The sequence below is a fragment of the Bos indicus genome, chromosome 14 (assembly GCF_029378745.1).
Source record: "Bos indicus isolate NIAB-ARS_2022 breed Sahiwal x Tharparkar chromosome 14, NIAB-ARS_B.indTharparkar_mat_pri_1.0, whole genome shotgun sequence".
Classification (NCBI taxonomy): Eukaryota; Metazoa; Chordata; class Mammalia; order Artiodactyla; family Bovidae; genus Bos; species Bos indicus.
Window position 1 is genome coordinate 9201725 of NC_091773.1, and position 25551 is coordinate 9227275.

General features: G+C 49.3%; 1 protein-coding gene across 1 annotated transcript; it reads left to right on the plus strand.

The window, feature by feature from the left end:
* Positions 1 to 773: 773 nt before the first annotated feature.
* On the plus strand, positions 774 to 25358 carry OC90 (otoconin 90). The gene is made up of 14 exons (XM_019973405.2): positions 774 to 819; positions 2792 to 2857; positions 4355 to 4411; positions 6798 to 6972; positions 9278 to 9390; positions 11528 to 11656; positions 11808 to 11849; positions 13197 to 13247; positions 15377 to 15424; positions 16169 to 16222; positions 18941 to 19057; positions 19900 to 20071; positions 21678 to 21784; positions 24739 to 25358. Exons 1-14 carry the CDS (start codon positions 774 to 776, stop codon positions 25029 to 25031), a joined length of 1470 nt encoding a protein of 489 aa, XP_019828964.2. The 3' UTR covers positions 25032 to 25358.
* Positions 25359 to 25551: the final 193 nt, after the last annotated feature.

Sequence of the window (25551 nt, forward strand, 5' to 3'; positions counted from 1 at the left end):
TTCCATTTTACAGATGGATAAACTGAGTTTCAAAGAGGGAATGTGATCTCTTTACTGTCATATTGTTACAGACTAGGGTTCTTCGCCTTCCCCAATCAATAGAAATTGAATAGAGGCTAAACAAGAAATTCAGGCAAGGCTTTGTTGGGGGCTCTGTGGTAGCAGGCGAGAGCAAAAACAAACAACAGTTTCCCTTGCTTGCTGGCTCCGGAGGGGTGAGTGAGTGTTCCTTATGTGGGGTGAGGGTAGAGGTCTGTCCAGGGGTCAGGCCAAAGAGGTGGCTTGTGTGTGTGTGTGTGTGTGTGTGTGTGTGTAGGGGGCATGCCCAGTATCCTGTTTTTGCTCCTGACACACTGTTTTTATACTCCAGGCTCTTCAAAACTGGCAGCTGGGGTTTTTGGTCTCTTTCTGTCTTTTGGGTCCAGTGTTTGCTCCAACTGAGCGTGCACACAGTTATTTTTAGTTTCTTACGGTTTCTTTGTATTAATATTTTGTTGTTCGAGGAGAGCTGTGTCCAGGTGCGAGCACTGCAGGGTTGCAGGAAAGAGTCCATGGTCCCAACCTGTCTCATTACTCTTAGTTAAGCCGCTTGCAAGGCTGGGACAGGATCACTTTGGGGCCTTTCTCCTTTTCCTGCACTGCATTTTAGGACAAACAGATCCTCTGGGGTCTCGTGTCCTGGTTTCTGAAAGCATACTCACCATGCTCCGCTGACTTCTCTCCCAGGACGCTGTGCCAGTTGATGCCAAGGTCCCTCCCTTTGCTCTGCTGCCATGATTGTGCTTCTCCTCCTGGGAATGCTGATGGCTCCACACGGCGGTAAGTAATGGTATTTGACTGTATTTCTGGCTTTGTATATATTTACTATGAACACTGGGGTTTCCCAGGTGGCGCTGGTGGTAAAGAATCCACCTGTCGGCGCTCAGGGGGGCTGGTGCACCGGGATGACCCTGGGGGATGGGATGGGGAGGAAGGTGGGAGGGGGATTCTGGATGGGGAACACATGTGTGCCCGTGTCTGATTCATGTCGATGTTTGGCAAAAACCACTACAATATTGTAAAGTAATTAGCCTCCAATTAAAATAAATTAATTAATTAAAAAAAAAAGAATCCACCTGTCATGCAAGAGACGCAAAAGACTCGTGTTCCATCCTTGGGTTGGAAATATTCCCTGGAGAAGGAAATGGCAATTCATTCCGGTATTCTGGTCTGGAAAATCCCATGGGCAGAGGAGCCAGTCGGGCTACAGTCCATGGGGTCACAAAGAGTGGGACACGACTGAACGCGCACACACGCAGACGCGCATGAACCCTGGGCCGTCTTGCCAAATTCCATTTGATTTACTTATTATTTTTATCCTCTTGCCAAGTGAGTGATGGAAAGCAAACATTAGTGATAAGCTTGAGGGTTAATCCACATTTTGAGCATGGATGTGGGGGATGGGGGTTGAGGTGGGCACCAAGGCGAGCAAAGGGCAAGGGGACCAGTGAGCGAAGGCCTCTCCACCCAACAGTGCGTCTCCTCCCCCGCGGTTCACAGCCGCTGGCCTTTGCTTTGCTGACTCCCTTGGAGTGTGATGGCCTCTTTGACCCGCGGTTGCTCCCTTGCCCCTTCAAACTAGATTGACTGGTTTGATCTCCTAGCAGCCCAAGGGACTCTCAAGAGTACATTCAAACCCTAAAGCCATCAAGTAAGCTCCTTGCTATGAAGAACCTAGACAGCGTATTAAAAAGCAGAAATATCACTTTGCCAACAAAGGTCCATATAGTCAAAACTATGGTTTTTCCAGTAGTCAAGTACAGATGTGAGAGTTGGGCCATAAAGAAAGTTGAGCACCGAATAATTGGTGCTTTTGAATTGTGGTGCTAGAGAAAACTCTTGAGAGTCCCTTGGACAGCAAGCAGATCAAACCTGTCAATTCTAAAGGAAATCAACCCTGAATATTCATTGGAAGGACTGATGCTGATGCTGAAGCTCCAGTACTTTGGCCACCTGATGTGAAGAGTGGACTCATTAGAAAAGACCCTGATGCTGGGAAAGACTGAGGGCAGGAGGAGAAGGGAACGACAGAGGATTAGATGGCTGGAGAGCATCATCAACTCAATAGACATAAATCTGAGCAAACTCGGGAGATAGTGAAGGACAGAGGAGCCTGCAGTCCTGAGGTCACAAGGAATTGGACACAACTTAGTGACTGAACAACAGAGGTCTTCCACCCTGTTGTCGTCTTCCCAAGCAACATTTATCAAAGTGCAGTTTCTAGACCAGCAACTTTCAAACCAGCTGGGGAGCTTATTAAAAATGTTTATTTCTGATACTTACTCTGGAGTAAGTCTGTGGGATCAGACCTGAGCGAGGGCACAAGGACCATAACTTTTACTGAGCTTGCATCCCAGGTGAGATTGATGCTGACAGTCTGGGGAAAACCCCTGTCCTCAACTATAAACTACTCAGGGTTTGGGGTCTTTTCTGTATCTGTTTTTATTTCCACCAATCCTTCATCTCAAGAAACTCCAAACAAACATGCCATGTAAGTTAAAATTATATGCTTCCTATGCAACAACAGCTTAAAGATAAGTCTCAAAATCTCCATCCCAAACCAGAAGACTACTCCCTTAAGACCAACCAATATAAAACACTGGGCCACCCTGGTCACTCCAGGCACTAGAAAAACAGGTGTAGAATCCAGCTGACCTGCATCCTCATCACTCTCCCGGCTGCCGCCTCCCCGCCCTCCCCGGCACGTGGGCAGTGCCTGTCTTTGCACTAACCTTGTTCTTCTCGTTTATAGGGGGCCACCCTCTTGACACCCCACACCTTCCACATGAGCTGCCTCTGGGACTCTCAGAAAATATCAGTAAGGATCCTTTGCTCTTTTCTTAGGAGACCTAGCTTGGTAGCAAGCTGTCTAGGATATTGGCAGAGAGACTGATCCCTTCTGAATATACCCTAGAGTTGCTTACTGCTATGGCATTTGACGGTACAGTGATCTGAGTAAGACTCCAGTGCGTCTCCCTCACAGTTAATTCTGGTGTCTGACCCACCATCAGGCTCTCCTTTGAGACAAAGCACTAAAAATTTTTATCGAGAGACACGGGTCAGCTGGAAGGGGAAACCAGGTGAAGGAAGGAAATGGGCTAATCAATCAGGGTTACACGGTAATTGTATTGAAAGGACAAAAATAAAAAGGTGACGCGTTGCAGGGCTCAGGTTATCAGAAAAGGGGATCTGTAGTTGTCCCTTGGAGAAGGGAAGGTTTTCCTGGCGCTGGATTGTAAAGAGTTCTCAGGTGGGTTCTTATACAGGCATCGAATAGAGTACATAGCTGGTGAGGTTTACCCTGAACTAAGGGTTCGTTTCTGACCTTTCAGAGAGGTAACTGGAGTCAACCAAATTATTTGTGCACTAGCCCATGCAAGCTAAGTGACCAGTCCCGTCCAGACACATTCATGGCCTCTATCCAAATGGCACAACCCCCATGGGAAGTGCAATGCCCAGGAGGAGGTGTTCTTCAGGTAGATGTTTAGACTCACAAGCCACACTTGGCTTTTAGAAGGATTGAGGCCAGGAAGCACAGTGTGCCAACAGGCCATGCCAGCCACTCTTCTTTACCAGGAGAAGCCCTGGCATCGATCTACACGGCAGTCCAGGAGCTCCTAAGTAACAGCTCAGATACAAGGGCTCACCCAGAGCAGCCCCAGACCTGCCTTAACCTCGAAGCTGCATTCTCCATAGAAGTCAGTATACCTAGTAACCAGCTCATAGGTATAATTTCTAAAATGCCCAGAAGGGACGATGCCCAGTTCCAAAAGTCATCACGTTGATGGAGACCCAAAATGATGACTTCCTGCCAGGTGTTTGTAGTTTAGCCATAGTTTCTACCAGTCCAGACAGACCTCACCATCCAGGGGTCTTTTTCACCACTGAGCATTGTTGTGAAGGGCCGACTTGGAATTGGAAGTCTTTTCCATCATTGGAAAGGACCCTGATGCTGGGAAAGATTGGAGGCAGGAGGAGAAGGGGACAACCGAGGATGAGGTGGTTGGATGGCATCACTGACTCAATAGACATGAATTTGAGAAAACTCCAGGAGATGGTGAAGGACAGGGAAGCCTGGCATGCTGCAGTCCAAGGGGTCACAAAGAGTCAGACACTACTGAGTGACTGAACAACAACAACACAGCTCAATTTTTATCTTATTAGTTTTCCATGGCAACCTGCGTTACTAGAAATTTAGCCTAAGGTCAAATCTATTCTTAGAGAAGGAGTTTTACTCACTCTTCCTGAAGGGGGTGGACAGGGAAAGGAAAGGGGAGAACCCAACTCTAATGTATTATCTTTTCCTTCCACTTAGGTATGACTTTCTTCAATGGGATGTTTAAAAATGTAGAAGGTGTGGCCGAAATTTTTGGTGAGTTAAATCTGAACTTGCTTTTATCCCCTGGGTGTTAGGGCATGGGGTGTGTGTGTGGGGAAATCTAAGGAAATTAACAGAACTTGGGGGTCTGCCCTCTGAGCATGGCCTCCCCTGCAAGCTCCGAACAACGTGATCAAATTCTGATGTGAATGGCAGTGCCTTTTATCGTAGGGTGAGTCACTGAGGGACTAGGTGGTTTTGTTATCCTTTCTTCATTCTTACTGACCACAGCCTGGTCAGGAGGGGAATGGCATCCCTCTTTTCCAGGCAAAGGAGTTAAGGGAATTGCCCAGCCACACAACCAGAAGGGACAAGGTCTTTTCTGAGTCCAGAGCTTGGTCTTACACCGAAGTAGTTTTATGTTTCCTTCTCAACTAGTAAATATACATAAAGCTTGAGAAACATTCCGTGGATCAGTTCTGTATTCATTACGTGACTACAAATTGCACGATGCTGTGGATGCTGTGATGATTCCTAGCCTCGATAACTAAAAGTACCCAAAACAAGATTATAATATGATGGACACAAGCAAGGTGGCTCTGCATTGCCTATTAGATTAGACTATGCTAGGTTTAAAAGTGCACTTAAAATGTATAAATGACTGAGTGCAGGTCTTGAATGAAAATGCATGTTTCCATAAACACACACACACACACTCACACACATAAACCCCAGATGGACTTTTCCCATCAACGTAAAACCTTTTATCATGTTTCTGATTAGACTGTGTGGAAACAAAACACGGGTAGGGAAGTTTGAACGAGGTAGGAAGAAACTAGCAGAGCAGTGAACAGTCAAGGTGGATGTGATCCTCACAACTTTGGATCTCCCCCAAAAGACAGCTGAGCACCGAAGAATTTACGCTTTTGAACTGTGGTGTTGGAGAAGACTCTTGAGAGTCCCTTGGACTGCAAGGACATCCAGCCAGTCCATCCTAAAGGAAATCAGTACTGAATATTCAGTGGAAGGACTGATGCTGGAGCTGAAACTCCAATACTTTGGCCACCTGATAGGAAGAACTGACTCATTGGAAAAGACCCTGATGCTGGGAAAGATTGAAGGTGGGAGAAAAAGGGGACGACAGAGGATGAGATGGTTGGATGGCATCACTGACTTGATGGGCATGAGTTTGAATAGGCTCCGGGAGTTAGTGATGGACAGGGAAGCCTGGTGTGCTGCAGTCCATGGGGTCATAAAGAGTCGGACACGACTGAGTGACTGAACTGAATTGAACCTCTTTTTGATCACCCTGTGCATTTAAATTGGTGCTGTGGGATCATCTCATTAAGTATGTATCAATCCTCCAGGCAGAGAGAGTGAGCATGAGATATAGAGTCATAAAGTTGGATGCTGTTTGCTTGCCAGTTACATTTGCAAGAGCATTTTGTTTAGGGCAAGTCATCATTGCTGGTGGATACCTCAGGCATGTCTCTGACCTTTGGTTTTTTTACCTGTGAAAGGGAGGTGACAGAATAGGATCTGTCTTTCAGAATGAACAAGACATTTATGGGATCGTTGACCATGAAAGCCTTTCATAGCATTACTCACTCTATCAATTTTAACTATTGTGCTATTTAAAGCATCTAACTGTTTTTGGCACATAACAGGTAACCCCAGATTATTAGTGTCTATACTCCTTTTTTTTCCTCAGGCTGATTTATAGTTCTTTATTGCCAAGACTGTATCATTTGGGAGCCATTCAGGAAACTAATAGGAACTTAAATAATAAAGACATTTAATGATCTCACATAAGCCTTCTGAAGGCACAAGGACTGATGCAGTAGCGCAGCACTGGCATCTGAGACCCAGCAGGCTCATTTTATCTTGCCCCACTGCTCCCTTGGACATAATAGTTTTTCAGCTTTAGATATGGGGCCTCATGGTTGCAAAGTGGTTGCTGCAGTTCTAGCCCAGTATATCCTCACCACCTTCAAGGAAGGAGAAAATTGTAGGTCAGAAAGGCCCTCTTCTATGTCTTTATGCTTTATTAGGACAGGAATATGTCTCCAAAGCTTCTAACAGACTACCCCTGAAGTTTTTTGGGTCATACATGGTTTTCATGGCCAGCCCTAGACTAACCTTATCACAGAAGCGTGAGATTACCATGATGAGCTGAGAATGATTATTAAACATCCCTAGGGACTTCGGAAGGCGGCTCACCTTCCTTGAGTACTTTTCAGGTTTGTTGGTAAGGCAGAAGGATGAAAGGCCATTGGGGGGCAACCAACGGGGACCGCAGCTTGTAAACCTGCCTCCCTTCAATGGTCAAGAAGTCCTGAGTATGCAGTGGGTGCTTAGTAGGTGAGGAGGTTCTATCCCCCTGAAAAGGGGGCTCCCTCCTCAACTCTGGCTCCCGGTGAGCCCTGCTCCCCTCCCCCAGACTGCCTGGGCTCCCACTTCACCTGGCTGCAGGCCGTCTTCACCAACTTCCCCGCGCTGCTCCAGTTCGTGAATGGTATGAGGTGCGTGGCTGGGCTCTGCCCCCGGGACTTCGAAGACTATGGCTGTGCCTGCAGGTTTGAGATGGAAGGGCTGCCTGTGGACCAGTCTGACAGGTGAGCAAGACCAAAGGTGAGCTCGTGGAGGCCCGGCTGAGCTTTGGGCAGAGCACAGGTGCAGAAGGCTCCCTGGTCCCTGCTTCTGTGTGCAGGTGTATGTGGGCATGTGCAACACAATTTAAAATCTTAGAAGCATTCAGCGTCAGCAGGGATACGGCAAATAGCTACTGGTAGCAGGAGGGTCAGTTAGGACAATGTGTTGGTATCTGTTAGAGTTTGGGGGCTTCCCTGATGGCTCAGCGGTGAAGAATCTGCCTGCAATGCAGGAGACTCAGGAAGCTTGAGTTGGATCCCTGGGTTGGGAAGATGCCCTAGAGCAGGAAATGGCAGCTCATTCCAGTACCCCAAGGACAGAGGAGCCTGGTGGGGTCACAAAGTCCATGGAGTCACAAAGAGTTGGACACGACTGAACGACTGAGGCTACACACATGTTAGAGTTTTAAGCAGATCACCTATAAGCCAGTAATTCCCATGTTCTGTTCCTTAGGGACCTGACCTTGGGCAAATTATTTTACTTCCTTGTGTTCTAGTTTATTTACCTATTAAATGGAGGTAATAAAAACACCTACCTCATAGTTATTATTTAGGATTACACGACCAAATACAAGCTAATGTGATGGAATTCTGCCTGACTTATTGTTTTCAAGGGTTATTAGTGATTGATAACAACAGCAACAAGATTAGTAGTGCTGTGTTAGTAGTGATGATAGTTGTAGTGATATAACAATATTAGTAGTAACAGCTGTTGTAGTAGCTACAGTAGTATTAATAGTAATAGCAGTGATAGCAACAGAAGCAGTACTAGTGACCTGTGATGGTGTTGGTGTTAGTAGTAGTAGTAACAATAGTAGTAGAACAGTTGCTGTAGTAGCTGTAGTAATAGTAACAGTAGTAGCAATAGCTGCAGTACTAATAAAACTGCTATCAGGGTTTAGGGGTTGGGCTAGTAATAGTAGTAGTAACATTAGTAGTACTAGAGGTAGTAGTAGTAGTATTTAAAGTAGTAAGAGAAGTAGAAGTAGTAGAAGTACTACTACCAGTAGTAGTAGTTCTAGCAGTAATTGGAGCCATAGTAACTGCAGCAGTGTGGAAGTCTCACCTTTACTCTGGGACTGTGTCCACACCTCACTGGCATTATGCATGCATGCTAAGTCACTTCAGTCGTGTCCGACTCTTTGTGACCCTTTGGACCGTAGCCTTCCAGGCGCCTCTGTCTATGGGATTCTCCAGGCAAGAATACTGGAGTGGGTTGCCACATCCTCTTCTAAGCGATCTTCCCAACCCAGGATTTGAACCTGCGTCTCTTATGTCTCCTGCACTAGCAGGTGGGTTCCTTTCCACTGGTGCCACCTGGGAATTCCCACTGGTACTATATTTGTGCCCAAATCCAGTGTGATGGAGTGTGCGCCTTCATCCACACAGACTCCCAGAAGGTAGGGAAGGATTCCCATGGGTGTAAGTTGTTTCTGGAACAGAGGGCAGTCTTCCATCCCTGGGACCACAAGCCAGCTCATTGACATTCAGAAAGGGAGAAACTGATTCCATTCGGGGCATGGTGCCAGGACCGTTTCTGGGAACGTGTTTTTCTTTCAGGTCCTCTCTTGCCACTTCTTTTAGTTATTAAAATACTGAGCAGACCTAGAAGTCAAAAAAATAAAGCAGCAATTCATCACTGTGTTAATGATCAAAGCGTTGATGGCCGAAACTGGCAGCATGCTGCGTCACACCCAATTTCAGTGACTTTACACGGTGCAATTGATGGAGGTGGGAGTTTCCAGACTTCTGGGATACAGATTATTTCCACCTTGAACTTGCTTGCCAGACCCCAAAAATAATTGCTGTAGTTTTATTGAGTGTTTACCACGTGGTAGGGTCTGTATTGACATTCTATTGACCTTAACAGATTTCTATAAGTTAGGTAGTGTCAGAAACAGCAGCCTGCCCAAGGCCATCAGCTGCCTGTGTGTTTTTTCTTCTTTGCGTCTGGCTCCACTGTCCTCCTGCTTGCACTGCAAGAGCCACCTGACTTAGCTGTTTGGTGTGTCAGCCTCTCTCTGTGATCAACCTTGACCTTGGCAAGTTACAGAGCTCCATGTGTCTCAGTTTTCACATATGTAAATGCTGATAGCTATGATAGCACCTGCTGCATAGGCAACACAATTCAAATTCAAGCATGTGTGTGTGTGCGCACACTAAGGACTGAAACAGGTCACTGCCAGGAACCATCCGGGGACACTGAATGATGGTGTGCTGCCTGCCCGTGCTCTAACCCACGCTCTCATTCCGACCCTTCCTGCCGCAGCTGCTGCTTCCAGCATCGCAGGTGCTACGAGGAGGCCGCTGAGATGGACTGTCTGCAAGACCCTGCCAAGCTTAGCACAGATGTCAACTGCATAAGCAAGAGTATCTCGTGTGGTGAGCGTCTCCAGGTGTCTCAGGAGACTGGGCTGAGAAACGACAGTTCAGAGACTCCAGGCCCAGGCTCCCAGGGTCCACCCTTGTCATCGTCACCATTGCCTGCATCGCTGTGGGTACTTACAGCCCCGCCAGATCTGTGGCAGCTGCACCTTGCAGGCAGTAGAGGCCCACTACATGCTTTCTGAATTGAAACAACAGTTGCTCAGCCGATTATTTGATTTACAATGCTATGCTTGTACCAACCCTGGAAGCTTGGGGAGGGCAAATAGTTTGCTACTTAGGCATTGTGGATTTCGGGGAGGGAGTACCCTGACCTTCTACTTAACAACTTTGATCCTCAAAAGGGGGAGGACAGAACCTGCTTCAGAGATTTGTTATAAACATTAAGTAATGCTTAAAATGTTACATTTACAATTTTTAAACAGTGTTAAATGTCAAACAATATGGAGACTGGCATCTGTTGAGAATGCAATGATGGTGGAAGTGGAGGCAGACGCCATGATGGATGAATAAGGCTGGGGTGCTTGTTTATAAGAATCAGACACTTGTATGTTCAAGTCTTAGCTCTCCACCTTACCTGCTGTGTGACTCTAGGAATTTTACTTCATGTCTCTGAACAATCCTGGCAGAAGAAGTAGAGTAGGCCAAAGCAGAGAGGGAAGAAGACCATGGCAAGACGGGGTACTGTATTAGAGCCAGCCTTTTTGAGTGACTGTTACAAGTCGTGGATAGTATACACAGCAACTCTGGTCATCCTAACAACTCTGTTAGACAGGGGTCGTCATCCCCAGTGTTCAGATAAGGACAGAAAGACTCAGAGAAATTAAATAATAACTCTCCCAAAGTCACATAGCTGCCAAGTGGCAAAGCCAGAGTTTGAACCCAGGTTTGACTGGCCCCTCAGTCCAAGTAATGTCAACTGGCAGGAGTCTGGAGCATCAGGAAGGGTGTAAATCACTAGGTGAGGAGCACAGTGAACCAGGGAACCATGGCTCATTTGCTCATTCACCCAACACTTACACACTGAGCACCCCACCACGTGCAAGGTAATCACCTACATGTCGGCGGTGCCCTGACCTGGGGTTTCCTCTCGCTGTCAGACACTGGAAACGTCAGAAAGGAACCGTACGATACGTTAAGAAGGGCTAAGATCTGGGGAGGAAAATACATCAGAGGAAAAGCACAGAGAGGCCTGGGGAGGGGGGTCCTGTTTAAATAAGAAAGTCGGCTGAACCCTCCCTGTGAAGACGGCAGTTGCGTGAAGACCGAGAGGAGGGGGAAGCCGCCTGTGGCTTTTCAGGAGAACAGCAGATGGAGGAAGTGGCCCGCGGCGGACCCGGGCTCCAGGGGCCTGGTGTGTCAGGAACGAGGGGGACAGCAGGTCAGAAGTGGGGTGACAAGGGAGGAGTGAAAGGAGGTGAGGTCTGAGAAGGAACAGGAGGTAGTGGTGTTTACTTTGAGTGAAGACGTTGATGGAGGATTCTGAACACACACACAGAAAGGCATGGTTTGACCTGAGCCCTAAAGACTGTTCTGGCCCCTCAGTGGTGAGAAGAGGCTGGGCAACAGGGGAGGAGGCGGGGGGCCTAGTGAGGCCTCTGCTGTAAGCCAGGCAGGATAGGGGGGGGTGGTGGAGAGCAGGTGGGGGTGCATTGTTGCTATTGTTTAGTTGCTCAGTTGTGTCTGACTCTTTACCACCTGTGGGCTGTAGCCCACCAGGCTCCTCTGTCCATGGGATTCCTCAGGCAAGAATAGTGGAGTGGATTGCCATTCCCTTCTCCAGGGGATCGTCCCAACCTAGGAATCGAACCTGCATCCCCTGCGTTGGCAGGCGGATTCTTTACCACTGAGCTGCCAGGAAAGCCCAGGGCTACATGATCAGATTCATATAGGTTGAAAGCAGAGCCGGTAGGGTGGCCTGGTGGATGGGGTGTGAGTGTGGGAGAAAAGTGCCTTTGGCTCCCAGGCTGGATCACACAGCGGAAGGGACGGAGCTGTCGTGGATGAGCTGAAGAAAACCGCAAGAGAAGCAGGGCGGTGGAGGGCAAGTCAGCAGTCAGTTTGAGCATTTGCATCACCTCTTGGGATTCCCAGTGAGCTCTTCCCATCTGTTCTGTCCTTGCTCTGCATACAGAATCCAGGGACACCTGTGAGCACCTGCTGTGTACCTGCGATAAGGCTGCCATAGAGTGCTTGGCTCGGTCCAGTATCAACTCTTCCCTGAACCTTCTGGACACATCTTTCTGTCTGGTTCAGCCTCCAGGTAGGAAGACCCAGGCCTGGCGTCATTGCTGGGGCTGGTGATCTGGGGTGGGAGCTGGTCAGAGACCATCATCGCTGCGTTTCTTCAGATGCCCAAGTCCAGTGCCTTCTAACATCCCCAAACCCACTTCTCCAACGTGCTTTCTTTTCAGAGACAGCCAGCAAGGAAGAGCTGCTGACCGTCCTGCCAAGAGGTAAGGCCTCTTCGGGAAGCCACTCTTGCTTGGACCACAGGGCCTTGGTTGCAGATGGGACTGGATGGATCAGGGTTAGGTTGGGGAGCTGGAGTGACCGGTGGCACTGAAGGCGTGTCCACCTCCCCCAGCTAGAGACACCATTGAAGTGTAAAGTGAAGTTGTTCAGTTGGGTCTGACTCTTTGCAACTCCATGGACTGTAGCCTACCAGGCTCCTCCATCCATGGGATTTTCCAGGCAAGAGTACTGAAGTGGGTTGCCGTTTCCTTCTCTAAGAAACACCGTTACTTCTGATAAATTCAGTCCATAGCCAACATCAAATGGCCCTTGCTAGGTAGACAGGTGTGAATTTGATCTGGTTAGGATGAAGACCCCAGGTTCTTCCTCTCTGTCTATAGCTGTGAGCAGGACATAGTTCAGTGCTCAGATAGGGCAAGGCCCTTCCGGCCGGGTGACCTCCTGGTGGTTGAGGCCTCCTGGGGATAGACTGGCTGCCTCCCTCGTCTGTCCCCCAGAGCATGCGGCCCAAGGAGCCACCTGGGCTCAGGTGGGGACTCCCTAAAGAGGAGGTTGTTTTCTTTATGTCATTTTTCAGGACCAGGTGGGCTCTTCATAACTGTCTACTGAACAAAGCAAGGGATGGTTCTAAGTCTAAAACATGAGTCTTATGAAAAAAAGTGAGAGTTAAGTTTATGCACATCATTCCTTGTCTGCCAAATTCCCCACGATCTCTCAGTCCCAACCTCGTGGGTACCCAAGGATGGGAAGCTCAAGGTGCACCCTGGCCGAGCATCCTTCCTTTCCTGGGGCTGCAGTCTCTTTCTCAGAACTAGTCCTGCCGTGTTTGCTAAAGAGGAAGTTGGTGTGACTGTGTGTGCCATGGATGTGGGTGTGTCTGTGCCTATATGTGTGTGGATTTGTGTATGAGCATGTGTAGGCATGCGTGTGTGGACGTGTGTGTGGGTTGTGTATGCATGTGGTATCTCTGTGGACCTTCTGAGTCCAGCACCCTCTCTCTCTGCCATCCCGTGTGAACAGCACTCTTCTCGGGTGGGGACCACGGTCCACAGCCACAAGCCTTCAGGGTTTGCAGCCCTTTGGTTGCAACAGCCTGTGACTGATGGTGTCACTTTCCCCACAAGAACCAGCACTGACTGGAGCCCCTCCTGAGCAGGGTCCCTGCTGGGCACCCCTATGTCCTGAGGTGGGGTGCGAGAGGCAGGATAAGCAGCCCCTCTGGGAACATCTTTGCCAGCCCCCTCCCTCCTCCCTTGCCCAGCCTGTCCTTGGAGACCCTTGGCACTTGCTTTCATCACCCATTGCTCCCAGGGTCTCTCTTTCTCCAGTGGTTCCTGTGGAGCCCACGGACTCCAGCCTGATGGCCATCTCAGGAGAAGGTGAGCACAGGGGACCGGTGGGGACCCCAAATACCTGTGTTTTGATGGTGCCATCTGCCTACTTGCTGAGATTGGCTACTTAAAATTCCCCCTGCCTGGGCTTGCAGTGGAACCACCTCAGGAACATTCCAGAGTCCCCCCTACTTCCTTTTGACCCACAGATCTCTTTTCTACTTGCTCAGCTTTCTCCCACAACTCCTAGTCCCATCTCAGGAGAATTACCAATTAAAACACAGGACCCACACCCTTGACCATCTGACCTTGAACTTCAGATGAACAATGAATTCTGTGTTCATATAAGTGTGTCCCAGAATTTGCATGAGCCCTACTTCTACTAAAAAGATATTTATTGTTCATGGGAAATCCAAATGTAACTGGGCTTCCTGGTTTTTTATTTGCTAAATCTGGCAACTCATCACCGCGGGGAGAGCCCACTGCATACCCGCTGCCTACAGGTTTGCATCTAGTTCTCTTTTGCTGCTGCTGCTGCTGCTTCTGCAAGGTTAGAAGCAGAGGTTCATGGGCTCATCCCGTGGCTATCCTCCATGTCCAAGGCCATGTCATCCCCAACAGCTCCCAGATAGCCCGTGCCTTGGATTCCTGGTCCTGAGAAAAGAGGAGAGGGCACCAACACCAAACCAAAGCTCCACCATACGCCCTGCCCCTAAGCAGCCGCCACACCCAGTGTGACTGGCAGTGGCCACGTCCCTTCGAAACTGAGGATAATGGGACTTTCTTGGCTGCCCAGTGTTTAAGACTCCAAGGTCCCAATGCACTTGTTCAATCCTCAGTTGAGGAACTAAGGTCTTCCATTACTGCACAGCATGGCCAAGAGCAAACAAAAAAAGAATAAATAAAAAAATTGAGCATAAGCTACGGGTTTCCTGGCCCCACCAGACAATCACAGAATCACCCCCCAATTCATACATTTTCCACTTTCTTCAACCAGAATCCTTACTCCCCTTGTGGCATGACCCTGGGAAAGACTCAAAGTAAATAAGGTTCCTCAAGGAGTCTGGAGTCTAAGTAGAGGAAGAGGGTGGATACACTCACATCTTTGCCCCCAACACACACTCAACACCTTCACACCCACGACCTCAGCAGTGTTCACAAATGCCCTCCGAGGAGGAAGCCTTAATGTGGGCTCAAAAATCAATCACATGAGTGCCGATGGGACAGTTTGTAAGGGTTTGCAGCTGTTCTCACCATTATGGGGTGAAATTATGTTTTAGAGTTAGGCAGATTTGGGATGGATTCCTGACTCTCCTATTTTTCAGCTATGTGACTTGGGGAGCATGGTTTAACCTCTCTAAATTTCACTTTGCATAGAAATCAGCTTTTTTTTTTTTCAGGTTAAGAGCTAGATAGTAAATATTTTAGACTTGGGGGCAAGAAGATCTTTTTCACAACTACTCAACTCTACCATTGCCGCAGGAAAGCAGCCACAGACAGTCTGTAACTGGATGGGTGTGGTTGTGGTGCCAATAAAACTTTATTGACAAAAATGAGCCGAGGGCTGGGTCATAGTTTACCAATCCCTGGAAAAGGCTGACTGTTCCTATTCTTTGGGGAGACAGAAGAATTCAATGAGACAGAGCACGGGAAGATTCTGGGCCAGCATCTTCTTCCAAAAATTCTAATGTGGCTACAAAAAAAGCACACACAATGTCAAACCACAAGCAGGATACTGGGAGACTGAAACTATGTAGCCTCATTTAATGCTCATACAATTCTATGAAATAATTACTAGAATCTCCATATTCAGATGGCATATTGAGATGGAGAGAAGCTGTCGAAACCCAGAGTCGGTGGGAGGGTTGAGATTTGAAGATGTCGCTTCCTCCATCCTTGCTTTTAGACCTACGTTTCCTCTTAAGCTGCCTTCCCAGACGAAGCCATTCCAACCAGGGAAAATAATGGCTGTTTCTCCCAGAGTGGTCATTTGCTGGTCTTTCTGTCTAAACGCAAGATGGGCCCTTATCTGGCCTTTTGTCCACTGAGTTGAGAAGTAATGGAGCCACAATACCCAGACAGAGTCCCTGATCAGATTGCCATGGGTCTTCTCTCCTCTGCCCGGCTAAGGTGCTGAGCTGGGTTGGTAATTGAGATTTGATGATTTCTTTTCACAGTGGCATCTGAGACCGGAGCTGACCAACTGATCACGCTCTCCAGGACAAGTAAGCAGAAGGGACTTCAGAGGAGGGCACCTAATAGAAAATGCCATCTCGGTATTTGTGCTGAGTTCTGGTGACCGACTTCCCAGGTGGCTCAGTGGTAAAGAATCCCTGCCAGTGCAGGAGACATGGGTTTGATCCCTGCATCAGGAAGATCCCCTGGAGTAGGAACTGGCAACCCACTCTAGTATTCTTGCCTGGAAAATCCCATGGACAGAGGAGCGACGGGTGGGCGACAGTCCATGGGGTCACAAAGAGTCAGACACAACCGAGCGTGCACACACACACACTCACACCAGTGACCACTATTTGACAGGGTCTGGAGTGAGTATTACTATGCCCATTCTGCAGATTATATAGGAAACCAAGACTCTGGGATATTAAAAACTCTAAGTCATTCTAGCCTTGATTTCTGGACTGCTTTCTAACCCCAAACTTCACAACGTAAGATTTGTCTTCTTCCTGTTATACAGTTGTGATTTCACAGAGAACAAAGTCTTATCTAAAAGTAGATGGGCAAGACGTCATCAAGAGAATTAACCTATTTACTTTGTTCGTGGTGATTAACAACCATGGCTCTATTTTTTAAAATATTTACTTATCTATTTATTTGTCCCTTGGGAAGTGACCGGGGGCAGAGCAAAGAGCACGTGGCCTCCTGCGCCCAGGGGATGGGAGCCGCCTCTGGACACTAAGATGGGACAGACTGGAGTTAATGCTCACTCCCTGTCTCTCCCTTGGGGACAGAACCAGGTGGAGACCAGGAAGGCATGGAGGACTCTGGGACCACGCCTTCTCCAGGTAGGCATGCTCAGCTTCTCCCCCCTTGGCGCATGTTGTTGTCCCCTGTACATTTATCGTGTGCTCCCCAAAATGAGAGAACTCACTGAAGCCAATTTACTTTCAACTCCCCTCCTCTACAAAAATTACTCCCTTTACCAAAAAACAGACAAAATGAAATCAAAAGATCCGTTAATAGGAAGATACAGAAACCTACCTGCTAAAGAGATGCATTTAGGAAAAAATACAGAAAACTATACTTGGTTGTCTATTTAAATTCACAGAATACAAATAGCTACTTTTAATATTTGAAGATGTTTTCTTCCAGTCTCTACCCAACCCAGAGTAAGCACATCCGTAACATAAACAAAATGAATTTGAGATCACTTGGCAGCTACGGTTTCACAGTCTGAGTTGTATCACTTCATACAACGAGGTGATATTCACCTGACATGAAGTATTTTTCTGTAACATGGTTTTTACAGGCTGTGCAACAATTCCTTATGTGGAATCCTATCATTTATTTAACCAATTATTTCTAACATGTGTTATTATAAATAATAGATACGTACTTTCTTTATGCCTATGCACTTCTGATTAATTTGTCAGGATAAATACCTAGAAGTTGAATTGCTGTATAAAAGATGTAATCATTTCAGGGCTTTCAACATGTCACCATATTGCCCTGGAGAAAAACTGAATCAATTTACACTCACAGGTGCATTCCAGTGGCCAATAGTGGGTACTATTTAAAAACAAGAGAATGAAAAACCTCTAGTTTTTAATAGAAAAAAATGGTAGCTCATTATTTTCCATTGTTTCCTCTGATTAAAATTAAACGTGGTGTGTGTTTTTTTTTATACCTGAACTGGGCTGGCCTCTCTCACCCTACGACCGCTTGTCCAGGCGTGGACTTCATGATAAACTGAGCTCCACTTCGATTTGTGCAGAAGCAATGGGGCATTTTAAAGGCCGATGAGGGAGGAGGAAGGGGAAACTATTAGGAGCTCCCGCAGAGCCAGAAAAGTGGAAAATTCCAAAGAGAGGGTAGGGGCTGTTTGCTGAGACCTGTTCGGCAAGGTGGGTGTGGATGGAAAGCAGTGAATTCTCTTGACTGCCTTGCGCTTTCTTGGACTTTAAGGACCTTAAGGAAGACCAGAGCTGGGTCATCCCAGGGACAAGGCTTTCCTTGAGTGTTAGAAACCAGGCTAGGGTTTGTTTGGGCTTCCCTGGTGGCTCAGATGGTAAAGAATCTGCCTGCAATGCAGGAGAGTGGGGTTCAGTCCCTGGGTCAGGAAGATCCCCCAGAGAAGGGAATGGCTACCCACTCCAGTATTCTTGTCTGGAGAGTCTCCATGGACAGAGGAGCCTGGTGGGCTACAGTCCATGGGGTCACAAAGAGTCAGACATAACTGAGTGACTAACACTAGAATTTGGTTAAGTCTCTTAGGGTGGGGAGTGCGGAGAGCTTGCAGTGCTCACGGGCTAAGGTCGAGGGAGGGCTCAGAGGGGCCTGACTGAAGTTTGGTCAGGGAGAGTCTTCATCTGTTTCCAGCTCTCTGGAGTGTGGTAGAAAGTCACCATTTAATGGGTTTCCACTTGTGGGGCTGGAGAACTGAACAGGATGCTAACTTTAGGAGGCTGAGGTTATGACAAGGTTCCTGAAGGGCTGCTTCTAACCCATCAGGACCAGAGTGTTGAGCAAGCAGAGACAGGGGCCTGGATGTATGAATAAAACCAATATGGCACGTCTGGAGAAGGACTGCAAGTTAGAGGTCCAGGCCTTAGCCTGAGCTCTGGGGACTGAGCCTAGGTCAGTGGACAAGTGGGGCAGAGCCTCCTGACGCTCCCTTGGTCTGGACCAGACTGGGCTGGAGATCTGGCCTGGGGCTGGAGACCTTCCTGCCTGCAGCCAAGGGGGCAGGTGGGACTGATATATGAGAGCGAAGGGAGGTCCAGGAAGCAGGACCACATCGCTGGCAGGCTTGCCCGCGGTGGAAGGGACTTCGCACTTAATTCTGAGCATGAAGAGAGGCTAACGCGGTTTTGAAGAGTTTGAGGGAGAGTTTTGCTTGCCTGCGTGATTTTGTACTGAGAACTGGCTTAATGCCTCCACCATTCTGTTTTCTCTTCACTTGTGAGCATCTTGGTGGCCTTTACTTGGCAGGCGCACGATAGTAAACGTAACACGCATATAGGCTTGAGAGCTTGTGAAGCTTCTTGCCCCCAAGATGTCATCCACATGTTCTAGCTTGGGCCCCAACAGTTTTAACGTCATCATGGAAAATTTGGAAATTCTCACGTAGCAGCCGAGGATCCCTGAGGTTCTGCCCTGGCTGTCTGCAGACCCAGTCTGAGAAGACTCTCTCTCCTGATGCTTTGTCTGAATTTGGCCTTGAGCATGCGTCCATCTGCAAATCTCTTCTCAAACCACTTTTTTTTAATTTAATTTTTTATTCTTTTTAACATCAAAAAACATTTTGTACTGGGGTGTAGCCCATTAACAATGTTGTAATAGTTTCAGGTGAACAGGGAAGGGACATACATATACACGTGTTCATTCTCCACCCAGCCCTCCTCCCATCCAGGCTGTCACATAACATTGAGCAGAGTTCCAGGTGCTATGTAATAGGTTTTTGTTGGTTATTCATTTTAAATATGTGCACATGACCTTCCCAAAGTCCTTAACTTCCCTCGAATCACTTGTTGAATATGGACCATAAAGACGTGTGTTTTCAGGGTCTGCAGAAATTGTTGCCACAGAGAAAGGTGTAACCGTCGTCCCCGCTGGCATTAAATCTTTGGGGTTGGCTGTATCGTCCATCAAAAGCGGTCCCGAGGAGACATCTAGAAAAGGTGAGCAGAAGCAGAGCGGTGTCTGTCCTCTCCCGGTCTTAAGATCCTCTTATGAGTGGGGTGGTTCTTCAAGGCCCTTGCTGCTGCTGCTGCTAAGTCGCTTCAGTCGTGTCCGACTCTGTGCGACCCCATTGACAGCAGCCCACCAGGCTCCGCCGTCCCTGGGATTCTCCAGGCAGGAACACTGGAGTGGGTTGCCATTTCCTTCTCCAATGCGTGAAAGTAAAAAGTGAAAGTGAAGTCGCTCAGTCGTGTCCGACTCTTAGTGACCCCATGGACTGTAGCCCACCAGGCTCCTCCATCCATGGGATTTTCCAGGCAAGAATTCAAGGCCCTTAGGTCACCATAAGGCACTGTGACCATCCCACTTGGTGCCACTAGAGGGCGCCATCTCTCCTGCATGAGCACCTTTAGTCATCAGCTGCTGGAGGCTGAACCGGGAAAGGAACCGCTGACGGAGGGCTCTTGTCGCTCTTACCGGCTCAGAAAGAAAGAGCTCGGCATCGTCTGCACCGTGGTTTGCTGGAAAGAATGAAACACTTGGGTTTTGATGGTCCTCCTCCTTGGCTCTCCTTTCTCAGGCGCCTTAGCAAAGGCCCCGCACCTGCAAGGAGCCACAGCTGGTGGGACACACACGGGGGACTGGGCTCATTCCTGGGCAAGACACTGGCAAGGCGCTGCTCAGGCCTCTGGGCTTTGTGGTCCTTCCCCCTCTGAACTTGTGACGATGGGGTGTGCAAGGACGATGGGTTTTGCTTGGCTTAGCCCAAGTTGCAGGGTGAGGAGGAGGGGAGGGGAGAAGCAGGGCAGAGAGAGACAGAAATGAGAGTCCTGTTTCTCAGCCTGTGACAGGCTCACCGTCCTGCATCCGGGAAGCGGGGACCACACACGGGTGAGGTCGCAGCTTGGAGAGATGCTCTTCTGTCTGACATCCCGGTGCCCCGAGGACTTTGAAGCCTACGGCTGTTACTGTGGGCAGGAAGGACAAGGCGAGCCGAGGGATGCCCTGGACAGGTACGTGGGTCATCGCTTCAGGCTCACAGTGTTGCATTACCGCACTCAGGGGCTTGTTGCCATGACAACCCCTTTGTCCTGATGAGCAGCAGAGGCTCCAAGACTGACTTGTTTGAGGTCATTCAGCCATGAAGGGACAGAGCCAGACAGATTCAGATCTTTTGATATGGGAGTCTAGACACAAGTACTACCCAGCTGCTCTAAATTGGGTTTCCTAGGTGGCTCAGTGGTAAAGAATCCACTTACCAATGCAGGAGATGTGGGTTTGATTCCTAGGTCAGGAAGATCCCCTGGAGGAGGAGATGGCAACCCACTCCAGTATTCATGCCTGGAAAATTCCATGGACAGAGGAGCCTGGTGGGCTACACAGTCCATGGGGTCACAGAATGAGACACCACTTAGGCACTAAACAGCAACAACAGCAACATGTAGAATTGGGGTCTTCAGTTGATTTGCTCTGCAACAGGACACGTTGAAGTGAGCTTCTCGACAACTTTTAAGTTTAATTGTCAAATTTTGTACCTACTGCTCTTGGAAGAACTTCCACTGACCTCATGCATTGATTAATTTATTCATTCATTAATATAGGCATTCGGCCTGCGTTTGTTGTGCTTCTGCTGTGTGTCTGGCACTGTGCTAGGTGGTAGAGACATATAAAGGACTAAACTTAAACAAAGCAGATCACAACAAATTGCCTCTGGAGCTTGCAGTGAGAGATACGGACAATTCAACAAAACACCACACACTATAACATATGTGGTTAGGACACGGGGAAACAATGGGGGACTCAACCTGGAGATGAATTAGAGAAAGATTCTGAGAGCGGAACTGGTCGAGTTTAAAGGTTGATTGCACCTAAAGACTCACCCAATTCATGGCCAGTTAGAGCTCTAGTGGAATGGTGTACACTGCCCATACCCTCCAATGGTGAAGTTGCCTAAGGAGGATTGGAAACTATATCACAAGTTTCCTTGGACTTGGGGGGACACTGAGGGAGATTGTGAGGCTTTATGGGGCCAGATGGGTGAGTCTAAAAAGCAAGATCACGATTCATCCCCATCTGTTTCCTGAGATCTTGCTCTTTGCTAGCCACTTCCTTAGAGGCAGTTCTTTACGCTCAGGATAGTTACTCTGTTCTCTTTTAAGGCTGGGGACATAGGGGATACCCTATGGATGTAGGATTAACTGTTCTGTTGTATAAAAGTTTGGAGGGAGTGTGTCACTGCTAGCCCATGTGGTACTTTTGTATATACTTAAAGTGGGACCTTTTCCTCAAGACTCTTTCTGTTACAAGATTATTGTAACAAATATGCAATCACCTATCTTTTCAGTCAACAGAGTCATGATAAAAATACAAAAAACTTTTTTTTACAATTACAAGATGCTTCCAGTGGATGGACCCTGCCTTCAATGTGGCATCCTGGTACGGTCCACAACCTGAGCACCCATACATGGTGGCCCTTGGTGTGTGTATCAGTCAGCCCTGTGTGCACTGGAAAGGAGGCGCTGACTACTGTCGCTACTACAGGGAGCGTGGGAGAACCAAGCCTGGAGGGAGTTCTGGGGGCAGCGGGGGCCTGGCAATAAACGATTTCCTTGCTGTTAGGTGCTGTCTGTCCCATCACTGCTGCCTGGAGCAGGTGAGAAGACTGGGCTGTCTGCTCGAGAGGCTTCCTCAGTCGCCGGTGCTGTGCGTGGACGGTACCCCCGAGTGTAAGTGCTGCGGGCCAGCAAAGTGGGTTGTTTTTTCATTCAGCTCAGCATGGGGACCACAGCTCATCTGTCAGATGCTTCCACAATCACTTGTTCACCTCTAATGTGACTTATTATGTACTCTGAGGCACACATTAGTACCCTTATTCCACTGAGGAGGAGACTCAAGTTCAAGAGGCCAAGTCAGCTGACCAAAGTCACTGAGCCTGTGAGAGCAGGTGGGGACTAACGTCACAACCCACACTTACCCAGTGCTTCCCACGTGCTCTTCTGAGTTCTGGAGTTTATCCTCACTCCAGTTCTGTGAGGTAGCCCCACGAGCCTGCCCATTTTACAGATGAGGCAACTGAGGTCCAGGGTCACACAGGTAGGAAGAGGTCATAGAACTGGGGTTGGGACTGTGAAACCATAATTCCTCAGACCCAGAACTGAGTCTCCACTGTGCGAGTGGGTCTCTCTTCCTAAAAACAGAACCCTTTCCCCACGCGGTCTCCTGAAGAACCCCACAGAAAAGGGGAAGTGACTCCGGCTGCAGGGAGGGGTGGGCCTGCGTCTCCACTCCTCCCAGTGGTGGAAGCCGGAGGTGCCTTTGTGGCCACTCAGGGTCTGGGGGGTGGCGGTGGAGCCGTCTGGAAAGAGCCCGGCCGCCGGGAGCCTCACTGTGCTGGGCTTGCTATAGGACTGACTTCGTCTACATATGACTGCTGCATCAGTGGGTGCAGCTCCCTTAGGCTTCACAGCTTAAAAGGAAATGGTCCCTGTTTCTCTCGAGAGCTGCGTCGGGGGGTGTCGCTCTCACTTTTTATCTGGGGAAGCCCCGGGCTGAGTGCCCCCCCTCCCCCCCGGGCACCCAGCCTTGGAGGGCCATGTGCGCCTCTTGCCTCCCGGGAGCTCTGGGCTTTACACGTCACGCATTCAGTCATCCACTCATTCACTCACCTAACCATGTGCTTCTCCATAAAACCGCCACCAGGAATGAGGAACACCGTGAACAGACAGGGTCCCTGCCTTGAATCACTCACAGGCAGGAAGAGAGATAAGCAAAGGACTCGAGTCTTACTGGTACCACTCATAGGTAGTACAAGGGCCCAGGAGCGCCGGAAAGGGGCTTTGAACCCGCGGAGTGCGGCAGCCAGGATGGGAGAACTTGGCAGAAGTAAGAAGGGGCAGTGAGGTGAGGTTTTCCAGAGGTTAACGGGTTCCCTGATGCCCATGCCCATGTGTGTTTTTAAAAAAGAAGTGGGGAGGGGAGGGGAGAGACAAGTTGTGGCATTCGGGGAACTCCTGAGTCTGGGAATGACACGTGGTTCTGTATTACGGGAACAGAAAGTGGAGGCGGTGGGACTGTGGTGGTGCAACGTGAGGTAGAGAAGACAGGTAGCAGATCAGACACCCAAGGCTGAAAGCTGTATGCTTCGTCCTGTAGGCAGTGAGGGGCAGGGGTGGGGTTAGAGCCCTGAGTGACGGGATGAGATGATCGCTGTTCTCGGGGATGCCGGCATGCCTCGGGGTCCCATCTGCTCAGCTTAAGGTGCCTGCATCGCTCTGGTCTCAGTGAACCCGGGAACGCTGTGGTGTCACTTGAACTCCTTGGGGGCTTCAGAGCGGGTTCCAACCCTCTGTGAGGGGTGAGCATGGTGTCCTGGAGCGGACGCAAGGGCCGGGGTGTAAGAGCCGAACACATTGGAGCGGTTCCAGGCCGTCCTCCGCGAGGGGCACGGGCTGAAGCGTGGAGCGGCTCTGGGGAACGGCCGCCGCCTCTGTCCGCTCTGCCCATCTGTTTCTCGTCTTTCTGCTCCCTGCTGTGGAGATGCCACAGCTGTGTCTGGGCTGACCGGAAGGCCCGTGTCGGAGATTTGGAGGGTCGGTGTGATGAAAAAAGTCTGGTTGATCTGGTTGATGGTACTTCATGGTAGTATCAGACAAAAAAGAAAATTAAACAGACCCAATACAGACCCAACAGACCCAGGAAGTCTTTGGGCATCCCTGGTGGCTCGGACGGTAAAGAACCCACCTACAGTGCAGGAGATCTGGGTTCCACCCTTGGGTTGGGAAGATCCCCTTAAGTGAATGGCAACCCACTCCAGTATTCTTGCCTGGAGAATCCCATGCACAGAGGAGCCTGGTGGGCTACAGTCCCTAGGGTCGCAGAGTAGGACAAGACCAAGTGTCTAACACTAATACGTCTTTGAAAACCACAGACAAAGTTACCATTTGTAGAATGCTTGTCTATGTCTGAGCAACTTCAAACACATTCATTCTTTTGGATCACACAGATCTCTGTGCTCCACCCCGACTGCAGGCAACTGAAACAGTCAAGAAATAAAGTGGGGTCATCAGACTCAGCAAATAAAAATACAAATTGTAAAATATATATATATATATATATATATATATATATATATATATATATATATTTCTGCTGTGATAGAAAGAAGCATAGGGTGGGATTTGATGGGAGCCCACAGGAAAGACACCCCCTTTAAGCCGGCAAGGAGCGGAGGGGTTGCCAAGTCATTTTGTGATGGACAAGTATGAATCAACCAGGAGAAAGTTAAGAGTATTCCCAGTAGAGGAAGAAGGCAATGGCACCCCACTCCAGTACTCTTGCCTGGAAAATCCCATGGACAGAGGAGCCTGGTAGGCTGCAGACCATGGGGTCATGAAGAGTCGGATACGACTGAGCGACTTCACTTTCACGCATTGAAGGAAATGGCAACCCACTCCAGTGTTCTTGCCTGGAGAATCCCAGGGACGGGGGAGCCTGGTGGGCTGCCGTCTATGGGGTTGCACAGAGTCAGACACGACTGAAGCGCCTTAGCAGCAGCAGCAGTAGCCAGTAGAGGAAGCAGTGCATGCAGGGCCAAGAGGTTCAAGACGGAGGGAGGAGGCCAGGCCAGAGGGGGCGAGCGTCCCGCGGCGGCTCAGGCTGCTCCTCTGTCCTCGCCCCTCAGGTGTGGGGGGGAACCTGTGTGCGAAGCTGCTCTGCGCCTGTGACCTGTCAGCGGCCGAGTGCATGACCTCTGCCTTCTACAACCAAAGCCTCCAGTCGGCAGGCAGACGCGAGTGCCGGGGCGACCGGCCGACCTGCGAGGGCGGCGGGCTTGCGGCTTCCGCCCCGGCCTCCAGCTCCGAGGAGGACAGCGAGGAGTCCTCGCCCCTCACGGAGGGCCTGAGAAGAACCAGAAGGTTCCTGGGGAAGCCGCTGGGTCTCGTGGGGACCAGGCCACCGTACGGCCCGAGATAGACGCCCAGAGGACCTGAGCAGCACACCCTGTGGATCAGCCCCTCCTGCTCCCGTAACCCCTCTGGGCCCGTCTCATCCTCCACGTCCTCAGCGGAGGCTCACAGTGCACTCTGTAGACCAGTCCCTCCTGCTCCCGTGATCTCTGGGCCCGTCTCATCTTACCCGTCCTCAGCGGGCCCTCACCCCACTGCTCACAGTGCAGGGAGACCCTTGCACACACACACTGGGACCTGTTTGTCAGTTCACGTGCGAGTGTGCCTTTGGAAAAGGCAGACAAGGGGTGGTTCGATGCTTCCTGGAGTGCACTGTGGACGCTCAATAAATATTCCAACCGTTTCTTTGTTTTAATCTTTTTGGCTGTGCCACGTGTCATGCAGGGTCTTAGTTTCCCGATCGGGGACTGAACCTGCAGCCCCTGCAATGGAAGTGCTTATTCTTAACCACTGGACTGCCAGGGAAGTTCCGTTTTTTGTTTTGAAGCAATGTTGTGGATACTGACAAATAGATTGCAAGAGTGAGA

Coding starts and splice junctions, on each gene's coding strand:
- OC90 (XM_019973405.2), top strand. CDS start 774: ATGATTGTGCTTCTCCTCCTGGGAATGCTGATGGCTCCACACGGCG. Junction 2,858..4,354: donor GGGACTCTCAGAAAATATCA/GTAAGGATCCTT, acceptor CCTTCCACTTAG/GTATGACTTTCTTCAATGGG. Junction 21,785..24,738: donor CGTGGACGGTACCCCCGAGT/GTAAGTGCTGCG, acceptor CTCGCCCCTCAG/GTGTGGGGGGGAACCTGTGT.